Genomic DNA, 23,504 nt, shown 5'->3' with positions numbered 1-23,504 from the left:
CCTGGCCAGGACGAGCAGACGGACGCAGCAATGTCAAAGGAAATTAGGGAAGCGAATAAAATGGGCAATGTAGTAATAATGGGTGATTTCAATTATCCGTATATAGACTGGGTTAATGTAACATCTGTACACGCCAGGGAGATAAAATTTCTTGATGAAATCAAGGACAGCTTCATGGAACAGCTGGTCCAGGAGCCGACCAGAGAAGGAAAAATACTAGTCCTTTGTGGAGCTCATGATCTTGTGCAGGGGGTAACGGTGCGAGGGCCACTTGATAACAGTGATTATAATGTGATCAGTTTTGATATTGGCATTGAAGTAAGTGAACTTAGGAAATCGAATACACTAGCGTTTAACTTTAGAAAAGGTGATTATGACAAAATGAAAACAAAAAACAGTTAAAAAAAGAATGAAAGGTGCAGCTCACAGGGTAAAAAAACTGGCATCAGGCGTACAGAGGTACAGGACAAATATATTCCGCGTATTAGAAAAAGAAGAAAAAAGACCAAACGTCAGCCGGCGTACCTAAACAGTAAGGTAAAGGAAGCCATTATAGCCAAAAAACAATCCTTCAGAAAGTGGAGAAGAGAACCAACTGAAAATAATAAGATAAAACATAAGAAATGCCGAGCCAAATGCAAAGCGGAGATAAGGAGGGCAAAAAAGGCCTTTGGAAAAAAAAAAGTTAGCATTAGAAGCGAAAATACATAGTAAACATTTTTTTAGATGCATGAAAAGCAGGAAGCCGGCTAAAGAATCGGTTGGGCCGCTGGACGAAAATGGTGTTAAAGAGGCGATCAGGGAAGACAAAGCCGTAGCGGAGAAATTAAATGAATTCTTTGCTTCGGTCTTCACCGAGGAGGATTTGGGAGGGACATCGGTGCCGGAAAGCGTATTTGAAGCAGGCGAGTCAGAGAAACTAAACGAATTCTCTGTAAACTTGGAGGATGTAATGGGTCAGTTCTGCAACTGAAGAGTAGTAAATCACCAGGACCAGATGGTATTCATCCCAGAGTATTAATAGAACTGAAAAATGAACTTGTAGAGCTACTGTTAGTAATATGCAAACTATCCCTAAAATCAGGTGTGGTACCGGAAGACTGGAGGGTAGCCAATGTTACGACGACTTTTAAAAAAGGTTCCAGAGGGGATCCAGGAAATTATAGACCAGTGAGTCTGACGTCTGGACCGGGCAAAATGGTAGAGGCTATTAAGAATAAAATTACAGAGCACATACAAAAACATGGGCTGATGAGACAAAGTCAGCACGGATTTAGTGAAGGGAAGTCTTGCCTCACCAATCTACTGCATTTTTTTTGAGGGGGTGAACAAACTTGTGGACAATGGGGAGCCGGTGGATATTGTGTATCTGGATTTTCAAAAGGCGTTTGATAAAGTCCCTCATGAAAGACTCCAGAAGAAACAGGAAAGTCATGGGATCGGAGGTAGGGTATTACTATGGATTAAGAACTGGTTGAAAGATAGGAGGCAGAGAGTGGATTGAATGGTCAGTATTCTCAATGGACAAGGGTAGTTAGTGGGGTCCCGCCGGGGTCTGTGCTGGGACCGCTGCTTTTTAACATTTATAAATAACCTTGAGATGGGAGTAACTAGTGAGGTAATTAAATTCGCATATGACACAAAATTATTCAGGGTCGTCAAGTCGCAGGAGGAGTGTGAAAGATTACAGGAGGACCTCGCGAGATTGGGCGTTGAAAGTGGCAGATGAAGTTCAATGTTGACAAGTACAAAGTGATGCATGTGGGTAAGAGGAACCCGAATTACAGCTATGTCATGCAAGGTTCTGCGTTAGGAGTCACAGACCTAGAAAGGGATCTGGGAGTCATCATTGATAAGACATTGAAAACTTCTGCTCAGTGTGCTGCAGCAGCTAAGAAAGCACACAGAATGTTGAGTATTATTAGGAAAGGGATGGAAAACAAACACGAGGATGTTATAATGCTGTTGTATCGCTCCATGGTGCGACTGCACCTCGAATATTGTGTCCAATTCTGGTCGCCGCATCTCAAAAAAAGGTATAAAGGAATTGGAGAAGGTGCAGAGAAGGGTGATGATAAATGATAAAAGGGATGGGACGACTTCCCTATGAGGAAAGGCTAAGACGGTTAGGGCTTTTCAGCTTGGAGAAAAGGCGGCTGAGGGGTGATATGATAGAAGTCTACAAGATAATGAGCGGAGTAGAGTGGACAGATGTGAAGCATTTGTTTACACTTTCAAACAATAATAGAACCAGGGGACTCAAGATGAAGCTAGAATATGGTATATTTAAAACAAATAGTAGAAAGTTTTTCTTTACTCAGCGTGTAGTTGGACGCTGGAACTCGTTACCGGAGAATGTAGTGACAGCAGCTGGCCTTACAGAGTTTAAGGGGGGGTTTGGACAGATTCCTGAAGGAAAAGTCCATTGAACGTTATTAATTTTTTTCTTTTTTTTTCCGGTTTTGCCGGGTTCTTGAAGCCTGGATTGGCCACTGTCGGAGACAGGATGCTGGGCTTGATGGACCCTTGGTCTTTTCCCAGTATGGCGGTGCTTATGTGCTTAAGTAACTACCACCCAATCGAGTCCATACCTCTATTTAATAGTATGGAGGACTATGTGACTGAAAAAGTCGACCGCTATTTCCAAAAATTTGACATTTTACACCCTTCCCAATCGAGCTTCAGGAAAAACTACAGAACCAAAACCATGGTAACAACCCTGATGTCAAAGCACTAAAGAGGTACTCTGCAAAAGACAATGCACAATTGTTATGCAATTTGACTTGAGCAGTGCCTTCGACCTAGTAGATTTTGAGCTGATCATCCAAATTCTGAATCATTTTGGCATTCAAGGCTCAGTCTTATCGCGGTTCCATGGTTTTCTAACAAACTGCTACGACCTAGTCAAAAAGGATGAAGTGCTTTCTGACAAATGGAGCCCTCCCAGCGTGGTCCCCCAGGTTTCTCACTCTCTCCCTCCCTCTTTAACCTACTTTTACAGTCCCTAGGTACCACCCTCGATCTTGCTAGGATAAAACACTTTATCTATGCAGACAACATCACTGTGAATATTCCTGTCTCCCAACTATGGTCAGACACCACTGATCTCATCAGAACCTGTATCAGCGTATTAGAAATCTGGACAAGAGAAAATCCAAGCTTGTATGGTTAGTCCCAAAATCAGACCCTAGATGCACCAAGTCTGACACCCGGATGGAAACAATTTCTCCTTGGACCTCCATTCAAAAATTCTAGGAGTAGAGGTGGATCATCTACTATTCATGCAGAACCACACCCAGTTGATAATAAACAATCCATCACCCTGAGAAAACCGAGGACAATCGAAAAATTTCACCCTAGAAACTTTCCGCTTTTGGTCCCGTCATTAATTCTCCCCAAACTGGATTACTGCATTGTAGCGCTAGCCATATCTTCCAAATCGGTACTTCACCGTCTGCAGCTCGTACAGAACTCGGTAGTCAGACTAATCTTTGGAATACACGCTTAGAATAACCTCAACCATATTTTTCCAAGCTCCACTGGTTACCAGTTAGGGAGAGAATACAGTTTAAACTGGGTATCACCACCTACAATATTCTCAATGGGGAAGCACCTGAGTACACATTAAACCTAATATTCCTACTACAGAGATCATCATCTAGGTATAATACTCGTAACTTATTCCACCTCAAATTTCCAATGTACAAGTACCTAAAATCAACCAAACACTTGAATCTCTCTGTTCCAACTAGCCAACCAACTCCCTGATTTTCTGAAATCAGGCATACACTATCCGCCATGTTCAGAAAACTCCTCAAATCCTCCTTATTCAGTAAGGCAGGCCTATCTAACTATCGTCATGAAGACCCCTCCATAATAGACATGCCTCTAGTTGCTCTATTCTCATGTTATTCCTGAACGATCTAGTCCAGCTGTTTACCAACTGTGATTTGTCCTTTAACTGTATAGATATAGGCGGATTACAAAAACTGTAGAAATAATAATAATAACATAGGTATTTAGTAAACAGCATTCTCACTTCTCCCTTCTTTTTCCATTATCTATTAGCTTTAGAGTACATCACTGTAACTGTCTATTGCTTATGTTTGACTTATTCTTGCTATACACTGTCTTCTCCTCTCCCTCCACTCTCTCAGTTGATAACACCCTCATCGTCCCCGTCTCATCTGCCCGCAACCTCGGAGTCATCTTCAACTCCTCCCTCTCCTTCTCTGCGCATATCCAGCCCATGGGCGGGATCAGAGCTTGAGAGACAGAAGTGAAGCAAAGGCGCGCCGAGCGAAGACCATGCCGCATTTTGCTGTAGCTTCCGACGCCTTTTCAATTTCGGAGGAGGAGGGCGAGCGCTGGTACTGGGAGGTGCTGGGAGGGAAGGAGGGCGAGCGCTGGTGCTGGGAGGTGCTGGGAGGGAGGGAGGGCGGGCGGGCGGCCTGGGGCTTCCGCGGTTTGGAAGAGGGAGTGAGGGTGGGCGGCCTGGTACTCGGAGGGAGGGAGAGTGGGCGGAGCGGACCGACGGCGCGCATGCCAAAGGAGAGGGCTCTGCGTGCCCTCTCTGGCACGCGTGCCATAGGTTCGCCATCGCTGCTCTATAACATTAGCAAAATTCGCCCTTTCCTCTCTGAGCACACCACCCGAACTCTCATCCACTCTCTCATTACCTCTCGCCTCGACTACTGCAAGCTACTCCTCACTGGCCTCCCACTTTGCCATCTATACCCCCTTCAGTCCGTTCAGAACTCTGCTGCACGTCTTATCTTCCGCTTGGACCGATATACTCACATCTCCCCTCTCCTCAAATCACTTCACTGGCTTCCGATCAGGTACCGTATACAGTTCAAGCTTCTCCTACTAAACAACAAATGCACTCGATCTGCAGCCCCTCCTTACCTCTCTACCCTCATCTCCCCTTATGTTCCTACCCGTAACCTCCGCTCTCAAGACAAATCCCTCCTTTCAGTACTTTTCTCCACCACCGCCAACTCCAGGCTCCGCCCTTTCTGCCTCGCCTCACCCCATGCTTGGAATAAACTCCCTGAGCCCATACGCCAGGCCCCCTCCCTGCCCATCTTCAAATCCTTACTCAAAGCCCACCTCTTCAATGTCGCCTTCGGCACCTAACCACTATACCTCTATTCAAGAAATCTCGACTGCCCCAACTTGACATTTCGTCCATTAGATTGTAAGCTCCTTTGAGCAGGGACGGTCCTTTTTTGGTAAACTGTACAGCGCTGCGTAACCCTAGTAGCGCTCTAGAAATGTTGAGTAGTAGTAGTAGTGACTTCAAAAAGGATGGGTAAATAAGTTTTCCATGTTGGGCAATAAATAAGTAGTGCTGTGGAGTCAGTACACCAAACCTTCTGGTTCCTCAATTTTTCTACTGTCCGACCCCCAACTCTGATTCCTACTATGTATAATAATTCTAAGAGAAATGTATAACATAGGTTATTTTTTTTATGTACAAAATTAGGACTAATAGACTACAAAATATATTTGAAGTTTGAGCAAAGAACCTGAACAAGAGTATAAAATGATAAATTTACTATGTATTATAATGCAAGCTTTATTTTGAATAAGAATCAGTACATTTTTACTGGCTCCGACTCCACAGCTCTGTAAATAAGTCTCCTAGAAGCTGCTTCTCGCCACAACATTTATTATTATTTTTGAGGCCTTTTAAATTCAGGGAAATAAAATTAGGCAATTCCTTGGTCATTTTTTAAATATTGTCCAGTCTTTTACTTCATTTTGCACCTTAACCACTTCCATGCCTCCATTCTTATACCACATGCCTCACAGACCACTCTAACCACATTTCTTCCTCCCCCCCTCCAACATCTACCCTCAACTGAAGTCTGATACATACCCATCTAAAAATGTCTTCCCCCAGAGGCAAGAGCAACCCCTCCCGTGACCCACTCATTTTCTCCTATTGATTAGCATCATACAATATCAAACAGGATTTGAGGTGCCTCAAACTTGCTTAAATCTGTTCCTAAAGCCCCCACTCACACAACTCCTGTCATTTCTCAGACATAGAGCCCCCATATGCAAGTTAAACCCAATCCCTAGAAAATGTTTAGTTCCAAGTCCATTCATGACCCCAACCCCCCAGTTCAGCTCCTTCATAGTGAGATATATGCTGTCCTTAGTGATTCTTCAGAGTCTCTGCACTGATCTTTTCTCCCAGGCATATTGCTTATATTTGGAGTTTCTTCTACACAAAATCTCAACCTCTTTTGACACCAGGATTGCACTCTGATGATTTTTTATTGATTTTTAAAACAAGAAAACAAAAGGAAAAGCCCGCATGTAGCAAATGTTTTCTTTCATTAGTTTCAATGACGTCTTTTAGCTGCCCCCATTTGCTGAAGGTCAGCATATATTTCTACTTTGTACATGTTCCATAGCATCCGCCCCAGGAATTAGACGTTAAACATGATCGGATCTTTAGCTGAATGGTCATGAAAGCATGCCACAGTGTTGCTTGGTACATTTCCCAAATTCTCTCCTTTAATAATGGGTGGGGGAAGGTGGGGGTGTTCTGTTTTGGTGGTGGTAGTGCTCAAAATGGGTCTGGATCTCTGGACCATGACCTCCTTATGTTCTCAAACTCAGCTGTCTTAGGCTGAGTTTCAGTATCTTCTGACGTCTCAGTCAGCTCTTACTTTTTCTCTCTAGGCCTTAATTTCTTCTTTCCAGTTCTCCATTCACTTCTTCCTAATCCTTGAGTCACCCTTCAGCTTCCAGTACTCTGTGGCCAATCTTATTCTAAGGCTCCTCTCAGTTCAACAATCACAACCCCCAGATTCCATTGCAGCTCTTTGAATGAGTCCAGCATCTCTTCCCTTAGAAAATGGTTACCTTATCTCATGAGGCTAGATCTGCTGTCATTACTGCTATTCAGTCTCTGTCATTTTGGAATGTTTTCCCTGTGAGGAGCCGCTACTCAGTATCTAACTTCCTTGGGTAGTCATCCTCAAATTAGGGCTGGAAGGTTTTATTTACCATCTAACTACTACTACTACTATTTAGCATTTCTATAGCGCTACAAGGCGTACGCAGCGCTGCACAAACATAGAAGAAAGACAGTCCCTGCTCAAAGAGCTTACAATCTAATAGACAAAAAATAAATAAAGTAAGCAAATCAAATCAATTAATGTGAATGGGAAGGAAGAGAGGAGGGTAGGTGGAGGCGAGTGGTTACAAGTGGTTACGAGTCAAAAGCAATGTTAAAGAGGTGAGCTTTCAGTCTAGATTTAAAGGTGGCCAAGGATGGGGCAAGACGTAGGGGCTCAGGAAGTTTATTCCAGGCGTAGGGTGCAGCGAGACAGAAGGCGCGAAGTCTGGAGTTGGCAGTAGTGGAGAAGGGAACAGATAAGAAGGATTTATCCATGGAGCGGAGTGCACGGGAAGGGGTGTAGGGAAGGACGAGTGTGGAGAGATACTGGGGAGCAGCAGAGTGAGTACATTTATAGGTTAGTAGAAGAAGTTTGAACAGGATGCGAAAACAGATAGGGAGCCAGTGAAGGGTCTTGAGGAGAGGGGTAGTATGAGTAAAACGACCCTGGCGGAAGATGAGACAGGCAGCAGAGTTTTGAACCGACTGGAGAGGGGAGAGGTGACTAAGTGGGAGGCCAGCAAGAAGCAGATTGCAGTAGTCTAAACGAGAGGTGACAAGGGTGTGGATGAGGGTTTTGGTAGAGTGCTCGGAAAGAAAGGGGCGGATTTTACGGATGTTGTAAAGAAAGAAACGACAGGTCTTGGCAATCTGCTGGATATGAGCAGAGAAGGAGAGAGAAGAGTCAAAGATGACCCCAAGGTTTCGAGCTGAGGAGACAGGGAGAATGAGAGAGCCATCAACAGAAATAGAAAACGGGGGGAGCGGGGAGGTGGGTTTGGGGGGGGAAAATGAGAAGCTCGGTTTTGGTCATATTTAATTACAGGTGGCGTTGAGACATCCAGACAGCAATGTCAGACAAGCACGCTGAAACTTTGGTTTGGATGCAAGGTGAGATATCAGGGGTGGAAAGGTAGATTTGGGAGTCATCAGCATAGAGATGGTAGGAAAAGCCATGGGATGAGATTAATGAACCAAGGGAAGAAGTGTAGATAGAAAAGAGGAGGGGACCAAGAACAGATCCCTGAGGTACGCCGACAGGCAGAGGGATAGAAGTAGAAGAGGATCCACCAGAGTGAACACTAAAGGTGCGGAGGGAGAGGTAGGAAGAGAACCAGGAAAGGACAGAGCCCTGGAATCCAAGTGAGGACAGGGTATCGAGAAGTATGCTGTGATGGACAGTGTCAAAAGCAGCGGAAAGATCAAGAAGAATGAGGATGGAACCTTGGTTCAGGTTGCAGCCACTGAAGATAGTCTAAAGAATTCGCTTGGTTAGGCAAGTTTCCAGTAAGTAACATCACTTCCCCACTGGGGGTAATTTTTTTTTCCCTTGGAGGAGAGGGAACAGGATATTTGGCAGAAGCATTTTTTCCTTAGTGTGTATTTGTACACATTTTTCATTCCAGGGCATTAATGTTCCCTTACTTGATGTGACTGCACCAGTATCATGCCAAAAAGCCCTTAATTTATTGATTAGGTAAATTACTGTTGTCTCTTGCACAAATAGCTTTTAGTGTGTGGTGTTATTTGACATTTGTTCCCTTCCAGAGAGAAATTAAAGACTTGGGCAAAACATGTGCCATTTTCAAAATCATGCAGGTAAATGGGTATTAAGGTGCTCTGCCCAATACCCAGATTGGGTGGTAAGAATGCAAATATACTTTTGTGATACAACTTGAGAGAGACTTGTAAGTGAATATGACTGAAGGATTCAAACATTTCATATTAATTCTAATGTTTGCTTGCTAATAAATATACTATGTGTAATGAGGAGCACTGCAGTGGAGTGCATTCCTCCTTAATCACCAGCTGAAACCACCTCAGTTAAATCTATGGAAGTAAAATGAGCCAGTCCTCCTGCTGCCTTCTCTAAGGAACAGGGTTTTTTTTAAAAAAAATAAGCCAAGCATGGCACCTAGGCTTCCAGAGGTCTACCTAGCTTGACTCCGATTTGGTTCAGATTGGTTTAACCTTTCTGCTCCTGGATTGGAGGACAGGGCTATGTACCGCAACTTCCAGGATTCTTAGGCATTCTGGTCCCTCCCAAGTTGAAAGCTATTTGCTGCTAGAGGTTGCACAGCAACTGACCATCCCCTAAGTATCCAGACCCCTCCTCTGTAAGCTTGCCTGCTGCATGGAATTTATGGCAGCTGCTCATTTCTGAGGTAAGAGGATTTTTGTGTTCTCTTTCTATTGTCTGGTTCTGTTCCCTCGTCCTTTTTTTGTTCCTGGTTCCCATAATAAACACATTGTCGTCTTTCTTTTATTCATTTCCCTACTCACTACATCATCTGAGTCTATAGGGATAGTACAATCTCCTCCCTTCTAGCAGCCTGTCCAAACTTATCCTTTAGCTCCCCTGGGGATAATCCTGTAGTGAGAAGGCAATGAAGATGTAAAGACATGGTTTTATTACATTGTGTATGCTCTGATTGACCACCTCTTATGTTTGTTGGCAATGTTTTTTTTTTTAAAGGCATATCTGCAGGTAAAATGGTGTTTTAGTGCCTGAAATGGCTTTTTCTAAAACTTCCTGAGGTGTATGCAGTTATTTCTATAAGGATTGTATGTGCATAAACTTATCTAACATGGGTGGAGGCATTTTTGAAGGGAAGAGTTAGGGTGGTGTTTGGACTAATGTAGTTTCTTTATAAAAAAAAAATATCCATAAAAATAAAACTGGACATTATGTATATACCAAAAATCGTGTGAATATGTGCATATATTTTCTAAAGGGTAGTCTTTAAGAAAGTGTGTTCATATTCTCCATTTGAAAACTGGTGCAACTTGTATGCACAGCCAGTTTATCATCACTGTGTAGAAATGAATTATAGATTTTTACTGTTTTCATGCCTTGAGCGCTGGTTGTGGTAAGGTGTTGTCTAAATGTTTTAAACGATTCAAGCCAGAATTTAGTGTCACAATTGTTTTTTTTTTGTTTTTCTTCTTTTCAACAGCTCAGAGTAAGAGAACATCCAACCTATGGACCTTATGTTGAGGAGCTGTCAGTGTAAGGTGTTTTATTTCAGAATCTGAACATTGTAAATTTCTACTTTCTGTTCAGTAAAGTTAATATCTAGGCTAACTCCCCCCCTCCATAAAAACTAAATAAAGAAGAAATTCAAGTTCCATATCATCAAGCTGATCAATCCATAGACTGGTGGGTTGTGTCCATCTACCAGCAGGTGGAGATAGAGAGCAAACTTTTGCCTCCCTATATGTGGTCATGTGCTGCCGGAAACTCCTCTGTATGTTCTCTATCTCAGCAGGTGGTGGTCACACACAGCAGCAGCTCTGGCTAGGCCTCCAAGCCTAATTTTTAGGTTTTGTTGAGTGCCTGGGGTTGAGGGCTCTTTTGAGCAAGTGCAAACCTGGTGGTGCCAGGTCCCTCCTTTTCTCCCCCCTCCCGCTGGCTCCGTTAAAAAAAAAAAAAAATTTTAAACGTCCTTAAAGGCGTTTATTTCGACGTTTATTTAAACGTTCATTGCAGCTACTCACTGGGACACCAGTTCGTTACAGCTCGGAGTGGACAGCAGGTAATTTTTACCTTTTTATAGCGGGCAGGGGGTTCCCCGATTCTTCTCCTCGTGACATATGGCGTCGGAGGGCGAGGGCGCAAAGGGTCGCTCCCCGGATCGCTTGAGCGCTTCTAGAGGGGATGCGGGGGTCTTACAGCCTGATTCGCCCTTGTTGGGTGACAGTTTCGTGACCGATGAATGTCCCGGTCCTTCCTCCGGCGTGGCGGTTTTTCCCGCCATAAACGCCCATCCCCCGCTCCTCGCCTCCGCCATCTTGGCCGGCCACGCGGCTCGGACGGCTTCTTCGTGGGCCGCCCTTGAGGTTGGAGACATTAATGCCATGAACGCCCTTAATTTGGGCGACGGCACAAAAGCGGCTAAAGTTAAGCGCCGTTCTTCCCGCGCGGCTCCTTCGCGGAGTGTCGCACCGGACGCCATTTTGGATGCGCAGCATGTCTCTCCCCCGCTCTTGCGAGCGCCGGTTGAGGGTGCGTCTAGGGCTGTTGCCCAGGCTGCGGAAGTGCACAGTCTGGGGGGTTTCTCCCCCGAGTTTGTTTTGCTGCTGCATCAGGCTTTCCTCATGCAAAACGCTGCCCCTGCTCCCTCGTCTGGTAAAGAGGTTGAGGTTCCCAGAGGTAAACGCCCTCGGGTTGATTCCCAGGCCTTGGAATTTGTCTCCTCCGATGTAGATGAGGGCAGCGTGTCTGAGATCTCCCAACGGTCCTTTGCGGATTCCTTGGAGGAGACGGATCCCCGCTCGGATGGAGCGGATGACCCCTCTGCAGCGCGGCTTTTTAGCCCAGAGGATTTGCCCAACCTGTTGTTACAGGCCATGGACACTTTGAAGATTTCCTCTCCGGAGGACGTCTCTCCCTCAGCCCCTGTTGGCTCTGCCATTATGCTGGGGACGAAGCGCCCGCCTAGAACCTTCCACGTGCATGATGCCATGCACACCCTAATTTCGGCTCAATGGGATGTCCCAGAAGCGAGCCTTAAAGTGGCTAGGGCTATGTCCCGCCTCTATCCTTTGGCTGTGAGTGAACGTGAGGCCTATCTGTGGCCTACCGTGGATTCTTTAATCACTGCGGTGACTAAGAAAACGGCGTTGCCGGTGGAAGGTGGCACGGCCCTAAAGGACGCCCAAGACAGAAGATTGGAGGCGGCCTTAAGGTCGTCCTTTGAGGCGGCTGCTTCAAGTTTGCAGGCCTCAGTTTGCGGCTCCTATGTGGCCAGGGCGTGCCTGACTATGGTGCAGCGGGCTTCCCCCTCGGATCATTCCTTGAGGGCTGATTGGCCGGCCCTGGAATCGGGCTTAGCCTATTTGGCAGACTTGCTGTATGATGTCTTGAGGGCCTCAGCGAAAGGCATGGCTCAGACAATCTCTGCGCGGCGGTGGCTTTGGCTGAAACATTGGTCTGCTGACCACGCCTCTAAATCCCGCCTGGCTAGGTTGCCTTTTAAAGGCAAGCTGCTCTTTGGGGTCGAGCTGGACAAAATCGTGACCGATCTCGGCACGTCTAAGGGCAAGAAATTACCAGAGGTCAGGGCTCGGGCTAGTTCTCGTCCCGGTACCTCCAGAGGACGGTTGCAGGAAGCCCGTCGGTACCGCCCGGGCAGGTCGGGCTCCTCTGCCCCCTCTTCCTTCAAGAGGAACTTCTCCCCCAAGCAGCATTCCTTTCGCAGAGACCGCCGTCCCGGAGGTGCTCCCTCCGGTCCTCCCCCAGGGTCTCGTACCCAATGACGGGGCCTTGGTCCACGCCTCAGTGCAGATTGGAGGACGGCTGTCCTCGTTTATGGGCGAGTGGACCACAATAACTTCAGACGCTTGGGTGCTGGAAGTCATCAGAGACGGCTACTAGCTAGAGTTCTGCCGACCCTTAAAAGACGGGTTTGTACTCTCTCCCTGCAAGTCTCCGGTCAAGCTGTGGCAGTGCAGCAGACCTTGGACAATCTGATCCGCCTGGGGGCGGTCGTTCCGGTGCCAGAAAATCAGCTTGGCAAGGGACGTTACTCCTTTTTCTTTGTGATACCAAAGAAAGGCGGTTCTGTACGGCCTATCCTCGACCTCAAAGGGGTCAATTGGGCCTTGAAAGTTCGGCACTTTCGCATGGAGACCCTCCGCTCTGTTATAGCGGCAGTGAAGGCAGGAGAGTTCCTGGCATCCTTGAACATCAAGGAAGCGTACTTGCATATTCCCATCTGGCCTCCTCATCAACGCTTTCTGCGTTTTGCAGTACTGGGCCGACACTTCCAGTTCAGAGCCCTCCCGTTCGGGTTGGCTACTGCTCCGCGGACCTTCTCCAAAGTAATGGTGGTCATCGCGGCCTTCCTGAGGAAGGAAGGAGTTCAAGTCCATCCTTATCTGGACGACTGGTTGATCCAAGCCCCCTCTTATGCAGAGTGCGGCAAAGCTGTGAACCGGGTGGTTGCTCTTTTGAGCTCCCTGGGGTGGATCATCAACTGGGAGTAAAGCCAGCTGCGCCCGACTCAGTCCCTGGAGTATCTGGGAGTTCGATTCGACACCCAAGTGGGCAGAGTGTTCCTGCCAGACAATCGGATTGTCAAACTTCAGGCTCAGGTGGACCAGTTCCTAGTAGCCTCTCCCCTTCGGGCTTGGGACTATGTGCAGCTGTTGGGCTCTATGACGGCCACGATGGAAGTTGTGCCCTGGGCCAGGGCTCATATGAGACCACTTCAACACTCTTTGCTGCAGCGCTGGACTCCGATGTCGGAGGATTATGCTGTGCGCCTTCCCTTGGACCCAGCAGTGCGCAAGGCGCTGAGCTGGTGGATGCAGACAGACAAGTTGTCTGCGGGAATGCCTCTGGTGACCCCAGAGTGGATTGTCGTCACGACGGACGCCTCGTTGTCGGGCTGGGGAGCCCACTGCTTGGGAAGGACAGCGCAGGGGCTCTGGTCTCCTGCAGAGGCAAAGTGGTCTATCAACCTCCTGGAACTCAGAGCCATTCGGTTGGCGCTTTTGGAGTTCATCCCGGTACTGGTGTTGAAGCCTGTACGGGTCCTGTCGGACAATGCCACGGCTGTGGCCTATGTCAACCGCCAGGGAGGTACCAAGAGCGCCCCTCTAGCCAAGGAGGCTATGAATCTTTGCCAGTGGGCGGAAGCGAACCTGGAGCAGCTTTCAGCGGCCCACATTGCCAGAGTCATGAATGTCAAGGCGGACTTTCTCAGTCGCCATACCTTGGAGCCCGGAGAGTGGCAGCTATCTGCTCAGGCGTTCTTGGACATCACGAAGCGCTGGGGCCAGCCGAGCCTAGATCTGATGGCGTCAACGGCCAATTGCCAAGTGCCGCGCTTTTTCAGCAGAGGACGGGACCCTCGATCCCTGGGAGTAGATGCTCTTCTCCAACAGTGGCCGACACAAGAGCTTCTCTGTGTTCCCGCCCTGGCCCATGTTGGGCAGGGTGCTAGACCGGGTGGCAAAGCATCCCGGCAGGGTAATCCTGGTGAGTCCGGATTGGCCCAGGCGTCCCTGGTATGCGGACTTGATCAGGCTCTCAGTCGACGATCCTCTGCGGCTGCCAGTGGAGCAGGGCCTGTTACATCAGGGTCCCGTGGTGATGGAGGATCCCTCCCCCTTTGGTCTTACGGCCTGGCTATTGAGCGGCAGCGTCTGAGGAAGAAGGGCTTCTCAGACAAGGTCATCGCCACTATGCTGAGAGCGAGGAAGCGCTCTACTTCTACTGCTTACGCCAGGGTTTGGCGTATCTTTGCAGCGTGGTGTGAAGCAGGCTCACTTTCTCCCTTCACTGCTCCAATTTCTTCAGTGTTGGCGTTCCTGCATGAAGGTCTGGAGAAAGGCCTGTCGCTCAGTTCCCTTAAAGTCCAGGTAGCGGCTCTGGCTTGCTTCAGGGGCCGCCTGAAGGGTGCTTCCCTGGCTTCGCAGCCAGATGTGGTGCGCTTTCTCAAGGGAGTTAATCACCTGCGCCCTCCTCTGCACTCAGTGGTGCCTGCGTGGAATCTCAACCTGGTACTAAGAGCATTGCAGAAGCCGCCTTTTGAACCCTTGTCGAGGGCATCTCTGAAAGACCTGACGTTGAAAGCAGTCTTTTTGGTGGCTATCTCTTCAGCCAGAAGAGTTTCCGAGCTCCAGGCGCTCTCATGTCGAGAGCCTTTTCTGCAGTTCACTGAGGCAGGAGTGACTATTCGCACAGTGCCTTCCTTCCTGCCCAAGATTGTTTCTCGCTTCCATGTGAATCAGCAGCTCTGTCTCCCTTCCTTTCGTAGGGAGGACTACCCAGAGGAGTACTCTGCTCTTAAATATCTGGATGTGAGACGAGTCATCATCAGATACTTGGAAGTGACCAATGATTTCCGGAAATCGGATCATCTGTTTGTAGGTCCTCGTAAGGGTCTGCAGGCTGCTAAGCCTACAGTGGCAAGATGGGTCAAGGAAGCCATTGCAGCGGCTTATGTGGCCGCGGGGAAGGTGCCGCCTATCCAGCTGAAGGCTCACTCCACGAGAGCTCAGGCGGCCTCGATGGCAGAGGCCGGCTCCGTCTCCTTGGAAGAGATATGCAAGGCAGCAACTTGGGCGTCGGCTCATACATTCTCCAAGCATTACCGTTTGACTGTGGCTGCACGGGCGGAGGCCCGTTTTGGAGCTTCAGTGTTGAGGTCAGGGATTTCAATGTCCCGCCCTGGGTGAGTACTGCTTCGGTACATCCCACCAGTCTATGGATTGATCAGCTTGATGATATGGAAGGTAAAATTATGTATAATCATACCTGATAATTTTCTTTCCATTAATCATAGCTGATCAATCCATAGCCCCTCCCAGATATCTGTACTGTTTTTATTCTGGTTGCCTTTCAGGTTCAAGTTTAGTCTTCAGTTACTTCAGAAAGACTTCGTGTTCAAGTTTTTTCATTTGGATTCTTCAAGAGTTAAGACGAGTTTGTGTTACAGTGAGCTGCTGCATTCCTCTCCCCTCCGTTTTACGGGGCTGGATTGAGACTTAAAATTCTGCCGGCACTCCCTCCCGCTTCGTGCGGCTGTAGGGCAGCTTTGTACCCCTCCCGCTTCGGCGGTGTTAGGGTCAGTCAGCTCCTCCCGCGGTTGCGGTTGCAGGATAAGCCAGATCCCCCCGCATCGGCGGGTGTGGTGTCCCTCCCCCGCTCCGCGGGGATGAGCTGGACGGATTCCCCTCCCCCACTTGTGTGGGGATGAGCTGGGTTAATTTCCCTCCCCCGTTTCGGCGGTGGTGAGCTGGGCAGAGTGTCCCTTCGTGGGTGTAATTCTCTAAGTGCTGAGTCCTGCGGATGGAGCTTTGATATCGACATACTGAGGAGTTTCCGGCAGCACATGACCACATATAGGGAGGCAAAAGTTTGCTCTCTATCTCCACCTGCTGGTAGATGGACACAACCCACCAGTCTATGGATTGATCAGCTATGATTAATGGAAAGAAAATTATCAGGTATGATTATACATAATTTTACCTTCCTGTAGTATAAATGAAATTTTCTTTTTCTTTTTTTGTCAAATAGGAATGTAGTCACATCTTATTCCGACATTCAGGTAAATTGTCATCTTTCATGTTGTGAGATTTGTCTGCTGTAGGCCGTAACACGTGAGTTAAGAGATGTTTCTTATACGTAAGCCTCATATTGGATTGGGTTTGCATGCCTAAAACAGTATCAAAAGCATTAGAAATAATCCAGCCAGCAGATAACTGTTCCTCTCCCATTAGCGTCAGGTGACAACAGTTGTTGGAAAAGCCTGACTTAAGATATCATTAATCATCTTAAGATCTCATGCAGGTAGTGGTTTTGAGCAACTTAGACTATTGTAATGCAGTCTCTGCTGGTTATCCTGAGAAAACTATTAAGTTACAGGGGATCCTATTTAGGAGGCACTAAGGGCTCCTGCATTATGGATGCACTAACCAGTTAGTGTAATGGTAATATTAGTTCACTAGCTGATTAGTGCTTCCATGCCAGCTTTCTGCCACAGACACAATCCTCACCCCCCCCCCCCCCCCCCACACACACACATGCTTAATAAAACTAATGCAGAACGCTTTAGCTTGGCCAGGAAAATGCAGCTTAGTAAAATGGCCCTTGGTTGTTCGAAAGCTTTTGTGAATAGGTAAAGGCAAGTGCACAAAGTGATGTTTTGCAGGTATATTATAGTGTGCTGCTGGCTGCTGTTTTTAAATTAATGTTTATTTTATGTTGCTATGCCATACTTTTTTGCTAATATTTATCATTTTGTTTTTATATTTTGATTTTTGCATTCTGCTGTACATGCCAGTAAGTGAAATATTGAAATATAAATTTTAAAACTAAAGCACACACAACCTTGTAATGCAGAAGAATTGCTTTGAATTTTTGACAGCTTCCCTTTTTTTTTTTTTTTTTAAAGTAAGCATTCTCCTTACAGAATCTGATAAATCTTGGAAAGTTCGTTAAACATCTGTAGCCTCTCCAGTTCTGAATAAAACACAAGCAGCTGTACAACAGCTATTCCCAGCCTATAGGGTTCATGTGTAAAAAGGGCTGCTCCCCTTTAATCCAGAACTTCAATCAGTAACTGGTGGCAGCCATGTGTACTGATACCTCTGTTCTCTCTGTTGGCACAGGCTTCTGTTCGTGTGTGGAAGGCCAGGGGCTGTGAGCCCTCCCACCATCTCTGCTGCTGATCTCTGCTGCTTTAACAGAGAATTGGCACATAAATTTAGGCCTCTTATTGCAGGTCTTTGATAATGTGAGCAAGTGTTGATGTCTCAAGCCTTTAAACACAGAGCCAAACTACAGTTTAAAGGCACCTAAAATCTTTACTCATGTAGATCAGATTCAAAGAATTCTTAGTCTAAACATAAGAGGCCTGCTCTGTCCTGCAGGCTATAGAGCATTCAACTTCTTCATAGTAGTTTCTCTTAATCATGTAAGCCTGTCCTACCTTGGGGATAAGGCATTAAAACTATTCCTAAAATGAGCAGTCTTAATCTATTCTGGAGGCCCCTTCCTCTTCCCTTTGGACCTTTCTGATTTCCCTAATTACAGGCTTTTTTACTTTCTCATTTTGTAACCCTGTTTTGTTTAGGCTTCCCTATTCTTGCCTGCTTAAGGTAGCCCAGTGGGTTTAATGAGGGCTGGGGTTCTCCTAAGTACTCCTTCTGAAGGCCTAAATTTAGGTGCCTTAATTCTCAGGTCTTTTTTTTTCAGCTGAAATACAGACCTATCTTGGTCTTCTAAGTTTAGGCACTCTGTGCAGTTTGAGTATTCTCATATGTCTGACTGTCTCATATGTTTTATTTGCTTTTCTGTTAAACTTTGCTTTGTAAAAAGTGAATTTTTACATAACTTCATTTTATTTTCAGTGTTGGCTAGAGCTAGGAAATAAGCAGAGAGCAACTGCTGCCACAGGCATGAACGACAAGAGCTCTCGCTCTCATTCTGTCTTCACACTTGTGATGACGCAAACAAAGGTATGGCTTAGCTGCTGCTATAAGATGGTGAGAGTAGAGAGGAAAGTCCATCTACCCACTGAGCTGTTAAGGCTAGACCAGGAGGCCAATTGTCTTCATCCTCTCTTGGGGCTGCTTTCCCATATGACCTGACTCAAGTCCTGTTTTTTTTTTTCCCCCCTGTTCTATTCTTTAAAGCCAAGGATGGACCAAGCAAATAGAGATGCATCTATCAATTAAGAGTGTACATTTTAGGGAGCACGGTATAGTCTACATTGACCTGTGGGATTTTGTACCATTATTTTGTATGGATAGATAATTTTAAAGAAAATGCCTATAGAGCATTATTTTTCTGCCTGGCTCAAAATACATCCCAGGGAATGCCTCCCACAGTTTGGTTAAAGGTAATTTTAATAGTTTGTTGAAGGAGGGCCTTTTTTAGTCAGCCAATGAGTGTGTGTAAATTGCTCTTACCTGTGTAAATGACTTTGAAAAATTTCCTGTTTAAAAACTGGAGCAAGCTAATAGGGATATCAGCTGTATCTATTAGAATTTCTGTGGCATGTCTTATTTGACCCTCCACTTTGTGTGAAGGGGGTAACTTTATAACGATGTTGCACATAGATAGCTGTTAAGGTTGTGATTTAACATGTTGTGATTTTAAACAATAATTGCAGCTAATAAAATTAATCCATGCTATGGTGTGTCCCATCTATCTCCTCCCAGCATCTCTCCCTCTTTCTTCCACTCTCATCTCTGACCCCACCCCACTCCAAACCAGGTCTACCTTAAAACTAGTCCTCTATTGGTCCCCCTGCAGCGGCAATGATACGCATACAATGCCTGTGACCTCCTCCAGAACTTTTCCTTTGAGTCATCCTACCCATTTGGAAACTGCAAGTTGTATCAGAGGGGGCTTGATAGGTCAGAGGAAAAGCTCCACAGTAGGCTGCAGGCAGCTTATGAGTGTCTCTGCCAGAGACCAATTTCAAGATAGACCCAGGAGTGAGGATTGAAAGGGAGAGATGCCAAACCATGGACAGGTGGAGGGAAAGATGCCTGATCGCGCACTGGGAGAGAGAGAGGTTTGCTGTACAAAGGGAGGCAGGAAAGATGGAGAGGGAGCGATGTTGGACCCAGGGATGGAGGGGGAAGGAGAGAGATATTGGATAGTGGGAGAAAGGGAGGGAAGAGGGTGAGATGTTGTTGGACCTGGGGGTAGAGGGAGGGGGAGGGGGAGAAGAGGGAGTGACAACGGGCATGGGGTTGAGGGTGAGGAAGAGAGATGCTGGATAATAGGAGGAAGAGAGGGAAAGGGTGGAGGAGGGGCAAAAGGGAGAGTGATAATGGACCTAGGGAGGGAAGAGGTTGTTTGACTTTTTTTTTGGGGGGGGGGGCAAGAGGGAGGGCGATGTTATTTTAATCGCTCGATTAATCATGATTAAAATTTTTAATTGAAATGCAGCCCTAAAAAAAGCTTTCAAAAATGTACCTATTATAACGGCAAAAAATGTGTCTCTGTAAATTAGGCACTCACAAGTATCTTGCACAAATGTATACTTGTTTTTGAGGTAGTTGCAAATTTGTACATATTTCATAAAATACGCACATTACAGCTCAGCCCAAATACTGCACCAAGAATACCTACACACAATGAGGCATATTTTCAAAGCACTTTGGGAGGCTAAGTTCCATAGGTTTCTATGGAACTTTGGGAGGCTAAGTGCTTTGAAAATGAGCCTCAATGTGTATATAAGTACGCACAATGTTGCTGGTGTTTGCACAAAAACCATTTTCCACATATAAAACATGCTTTACATGAAGAAAATACATTTATAAAAGTACCTCTGTAAAACTTACTGTACATCTGAGTAAGAGCTAGGCATTTAAGGTTGACTAGCTCCTTGAAAAAATATAACATAAGACTTGGGCTTTTTTAAATGTTGATTTGGCTGACTGGACCTTGGAGTGGCACTGTGTTTGTGACCTAAATTTAGTAATGCAGGAATGTGTTTACTGCAGACTGAGTTTGTGGAAGAAGAGGAGCATGATCACCGAATTACCAGCCGCATAAATCTGGTGGACCTGGCAGGAAGTGAACGCTGTGCTGTCTCTCAGGCTAGGGGACAGCAATTGAAGGTATCTGTGGCACTGCAAGGACTTGTTTTGGCAATTTACAGATTGCAATTGTATAGCAGTTTTATTTTGAATGCAACTTTCCTCTACTGAAGTTTGAGTACCAAGCTGCCTAGAAAAATGTACAGTACTTTTGTTACCAACTGAAGGCTATATGTGTATTTGCATTCAGATCTGCTGAATCCAGAAAGTGAATGGTACAATATACTGGAGTTGTAGACATTTAAGTAGGATACTTTAGTTTGCAAAGCATTTAGATATATTTTTGTAATTTGTTTCTTTAAAAATGTGTTCTACATATTTGCTTTTGATTTGTTTAACTAGGAAGGTGTAAGCATCAATAAATCTCTCTTAACTCTGGGGAAAGTAATTTCTGCACTCTCTGAAAACTCGCAGACCAGGAGGAAGACTTTTGTTCCTTACCGTGAGTCTGTTCTAACATGGTAAGTATGCTGTTTGAAGGGGTATTGTGGTTCAAGTAACTAAGTAACTAACTAGTTATGGAACATCACTTAAAAATCAGTTTTTCTGGACTCTTCCACCTGACATAAGGGCTTTTGTATTGAGGATATGAGAGAGAGAGTGTGTTCCTCGTTTATTCTTAGCCTTAGGCCTTCTGTTTCCGTTGGGGGTAAAGTCTCCATATGGGTTCGTTTTGACATAATTGAATCTCACTCCTAAACCAGGGTGTGTGGAGTATGATCTCAGTCTCAAATTTACTGCTGAGGCTCGCTGTATTACTTGCATGGTGAAGGAGCTTCCTTCTGAAGTTCATAGAATGTAACTTGTATACTGTATACATTTGTACCTGTTGTGGGTTTTGACTGTTTTACTAAATGTAACACGTATTGATATATAAGAACATAAGCCTTGCCATATTGGGACAGACCAAAGGTCCATCAAACCCAATATCCTGTTTCCAGTAGTGGCCAGTCCAGGTCACAAGTATCTGGCACTATACCAAAAGAACTCATTTTAAGTTGCTTATCCTAGGAAAAAGTACATTTTCCCATGTCCGTTATAATAATGGCTTATAGACTTTTCTTTTAGGAAATTTAACCTTTTTTAAACTCTGCTAAGCTAACTGCTTGTATCACATTCTCAGGCAACGAATTATAGAGTTTAATTACACGTTAGGTGAAGAAATTATTTCTCCAATTTGTTCTAAATTTACTACTTAGTAGCTTCATTGCATGTCCCCTATTCTTTTATCTTTGGAAAGAGTATCACATCTACCATTTTCACTCCACTCAGTATTTTATAAACCCCAGTCATCTCCTATCAGCTGTCTCTTCTCCAAGCTGAAGAGCCCTAGCTTCTTCAACAGGTCTGTGACGAAATGTCTAGACACCCGCCTGGGATTAGACCCTCTGAGTGCCCGCGGGGTATCTCCAGCACAGTCCAGGTCCGCCTGCACCTGCCGCTTATGCTCTACACTAGCACCTTCCTCCCACCGACTGGGTCATAACCACCTCTGGGCGAGTCTCCCGTGCTCAAATTATCCCCAGTGATTACTAGGTTACTGGAGCCAAACTCCCAGTGGTCTCACAGTTCCCAGAAAGCACTCACAGACCCAACACAAAAACCCACCAGGGTTCTTTATCAGTCCAGACAGGCAGAGGCAACAAACTAAGTGTTAATGTCATAAAAATATTGAACAGTGAAACATAAGTACAATCAGCAGAACAATAATAGGTAACTGAAATGTGGATCAATTAAAACACTCTCTAAACATTTGTTTACTTTCTGAAAAGTACCTGGCGAAATCAGGACATACGCTGCTCACAGATTATCAAATATAACTGATCACAGGGCCTCAGCAATGAGACCTGTCTCTCTCTTCTCCCTGGCTAAGACTTGAGCAAAAGCCAGTACACTCAAAATGAAATTGAACTCCTGGGCCAATCAGAGCCCAGAACAAGTTTACTGCAGTCTGCCTTTCCAAGAGGCTTAAACAAAGAAAACAGCCTTGGTTCTGCAGCAGCTTCAAAACAAACATGCACCACCTGTTGGCCAAACTAGAGAAATACATTTCAGGAAATAACCAGTACACTTTACAGGCTTAAAACACACTGTTCTGTCACACTTTCCTTATAGGGAAGTCATCCCATCATCTTTATCATTTTTATCGGCCTTCTCTGTCCATTTTCTAATCCTACTATTTCTTTTAAGATGCAGTGACCAAAATTGCACACAATATTTGATGTGCAGTCTCACCATGGAGTGATACAAAGGCATTATAATATCATTTTTGTTTTCCATTCCTTTCCCTAATTCCTAACATTCTATTTGCTTTCTTTGCTGCCGCTGCACACAGAGTAGAGGGTTTCAACGTATCATTAACGATGAAACCTAGATCCTTTTCCTGGGTGGTGACTCCTAATGTGGAACTTTGCATCATGTAGCTATAGTTTGGGGTCCTCTTTCCTATATGCATCATTTTGCACTTGCTCACATTAAATGTCACCTGCCACTTGGATGCCCAGTCTGTCTCATAAGATCCTCTTGCAATTTTTCACAGTCCTCTTGTCATTTAACAACTTTGAATAACTTTGTGTCATCAGCAAATTTAATTCTCACTAGTTATTCTCATCTCTATATCATTTAAAATGTTATAAATCATCAGTTCCAGCATAGACCCCTGGGGAACCACATTTTCTACCCCTCTCCACGAGAATACTGATCATTTAACCCTTCTCAGTTGTCTATCTTTAAACCAGTTCTTAATCCATAATAGAACACTGCCTCTTATCCCATGAACATAATAGCCATACTGGGTCAGACCAATGGTCCATCTAGCCCAGTATCCTGTTTCCAACAGTGGCCAAACCTGGTCACGAGTTCTTGGCAGAAACTCAAATAATGGCAAAATTCCATGCTACCAATCGCAGGGCAAGCAGTAGTTTCCCCATGTCTGTCTCAATAGCAGACTATGGTCTTTTCCTCAGGAACTTGTCCAAACCTTTTTTTAAACCCAGATATGTTAATCTCTGTTTCTACATGCTCCAATAAAGGATTCCAGAGCTCAACTATTCTTTGAGTGAAAAAATATTTCCATGAGTGTCCCCTAGTCTTTGTATTTTTGGAACGAGTGAAAAGTTGATTCACTTTTACTCGTTCTACACCACTCAGGATTTTGTAGACCTCAATCATAACTTCCCTCAGCCTTCTCTTCCAAGCTGAAGAGCCCTAACCTCTTTAGCCTTTCCTCATATGAGAGGAGTTCCATCGCTTGGTTGCTCTTCTTTGAATTTTTCCTAATTCTGCTATATATTTTATT

The 23,504-nt window shown here is 45.5% G+C and overlaps 1 protein-coding gene across 3 annotated transcripts in view; it reads left to right on the top strand.

Annotated features, from left to right (window-relative positions):
* Positions 1–23,504, top strand: part of KIF14 (kinesin family member 14) — a 180,296-nt gene that overhangs the window by 26,982 nt on the left and 129,810 nt on the right. For all 3 annotated transcript variants that reach the window (XM_030207054.1, XM_030207053.1, XM_030207056.1), the window contains exons 5-9: positions 10,096–10,148; positions 16,167–16,197; positions 18,002–18,109; positions 20,111–20,227; positions 20,549–20,667. In XM_030207054.1, the coding sequence (XP_030062914.1) occupies positions 10,096–10,148; positions 16,167–16,197; positions 18,002–18,109; positions 20,111–20,227; positions 20,549–20,667 (428 nt within the window). The remainder of the gene's footprint in view (positions 1–10,095; positions 10,149–16,166; positions 16,198–18,001; positions 18,110–20,110; positions 20,228–20,548; positions 20,668–23,504) is intronic.

The sequence above is a fragment of the Microcaecilia unicolor genome, chromosome 6, assembly GCF_901765095.1.
Source record: "Microcaecilia unicolor chromosome 6, aMicUni1.1, whole genome shotgun sequence".
Classification (NCBI taxonomy): Eukaryota; Metazoa; Chordata; class Amphibia; order Gymnophiona; family Siphonopidae; genus Microcaecilia; species Microcaecilia unicolor.
This window is presented reverse-complemented; position numbering and strand designations above follow the sequence as displayed.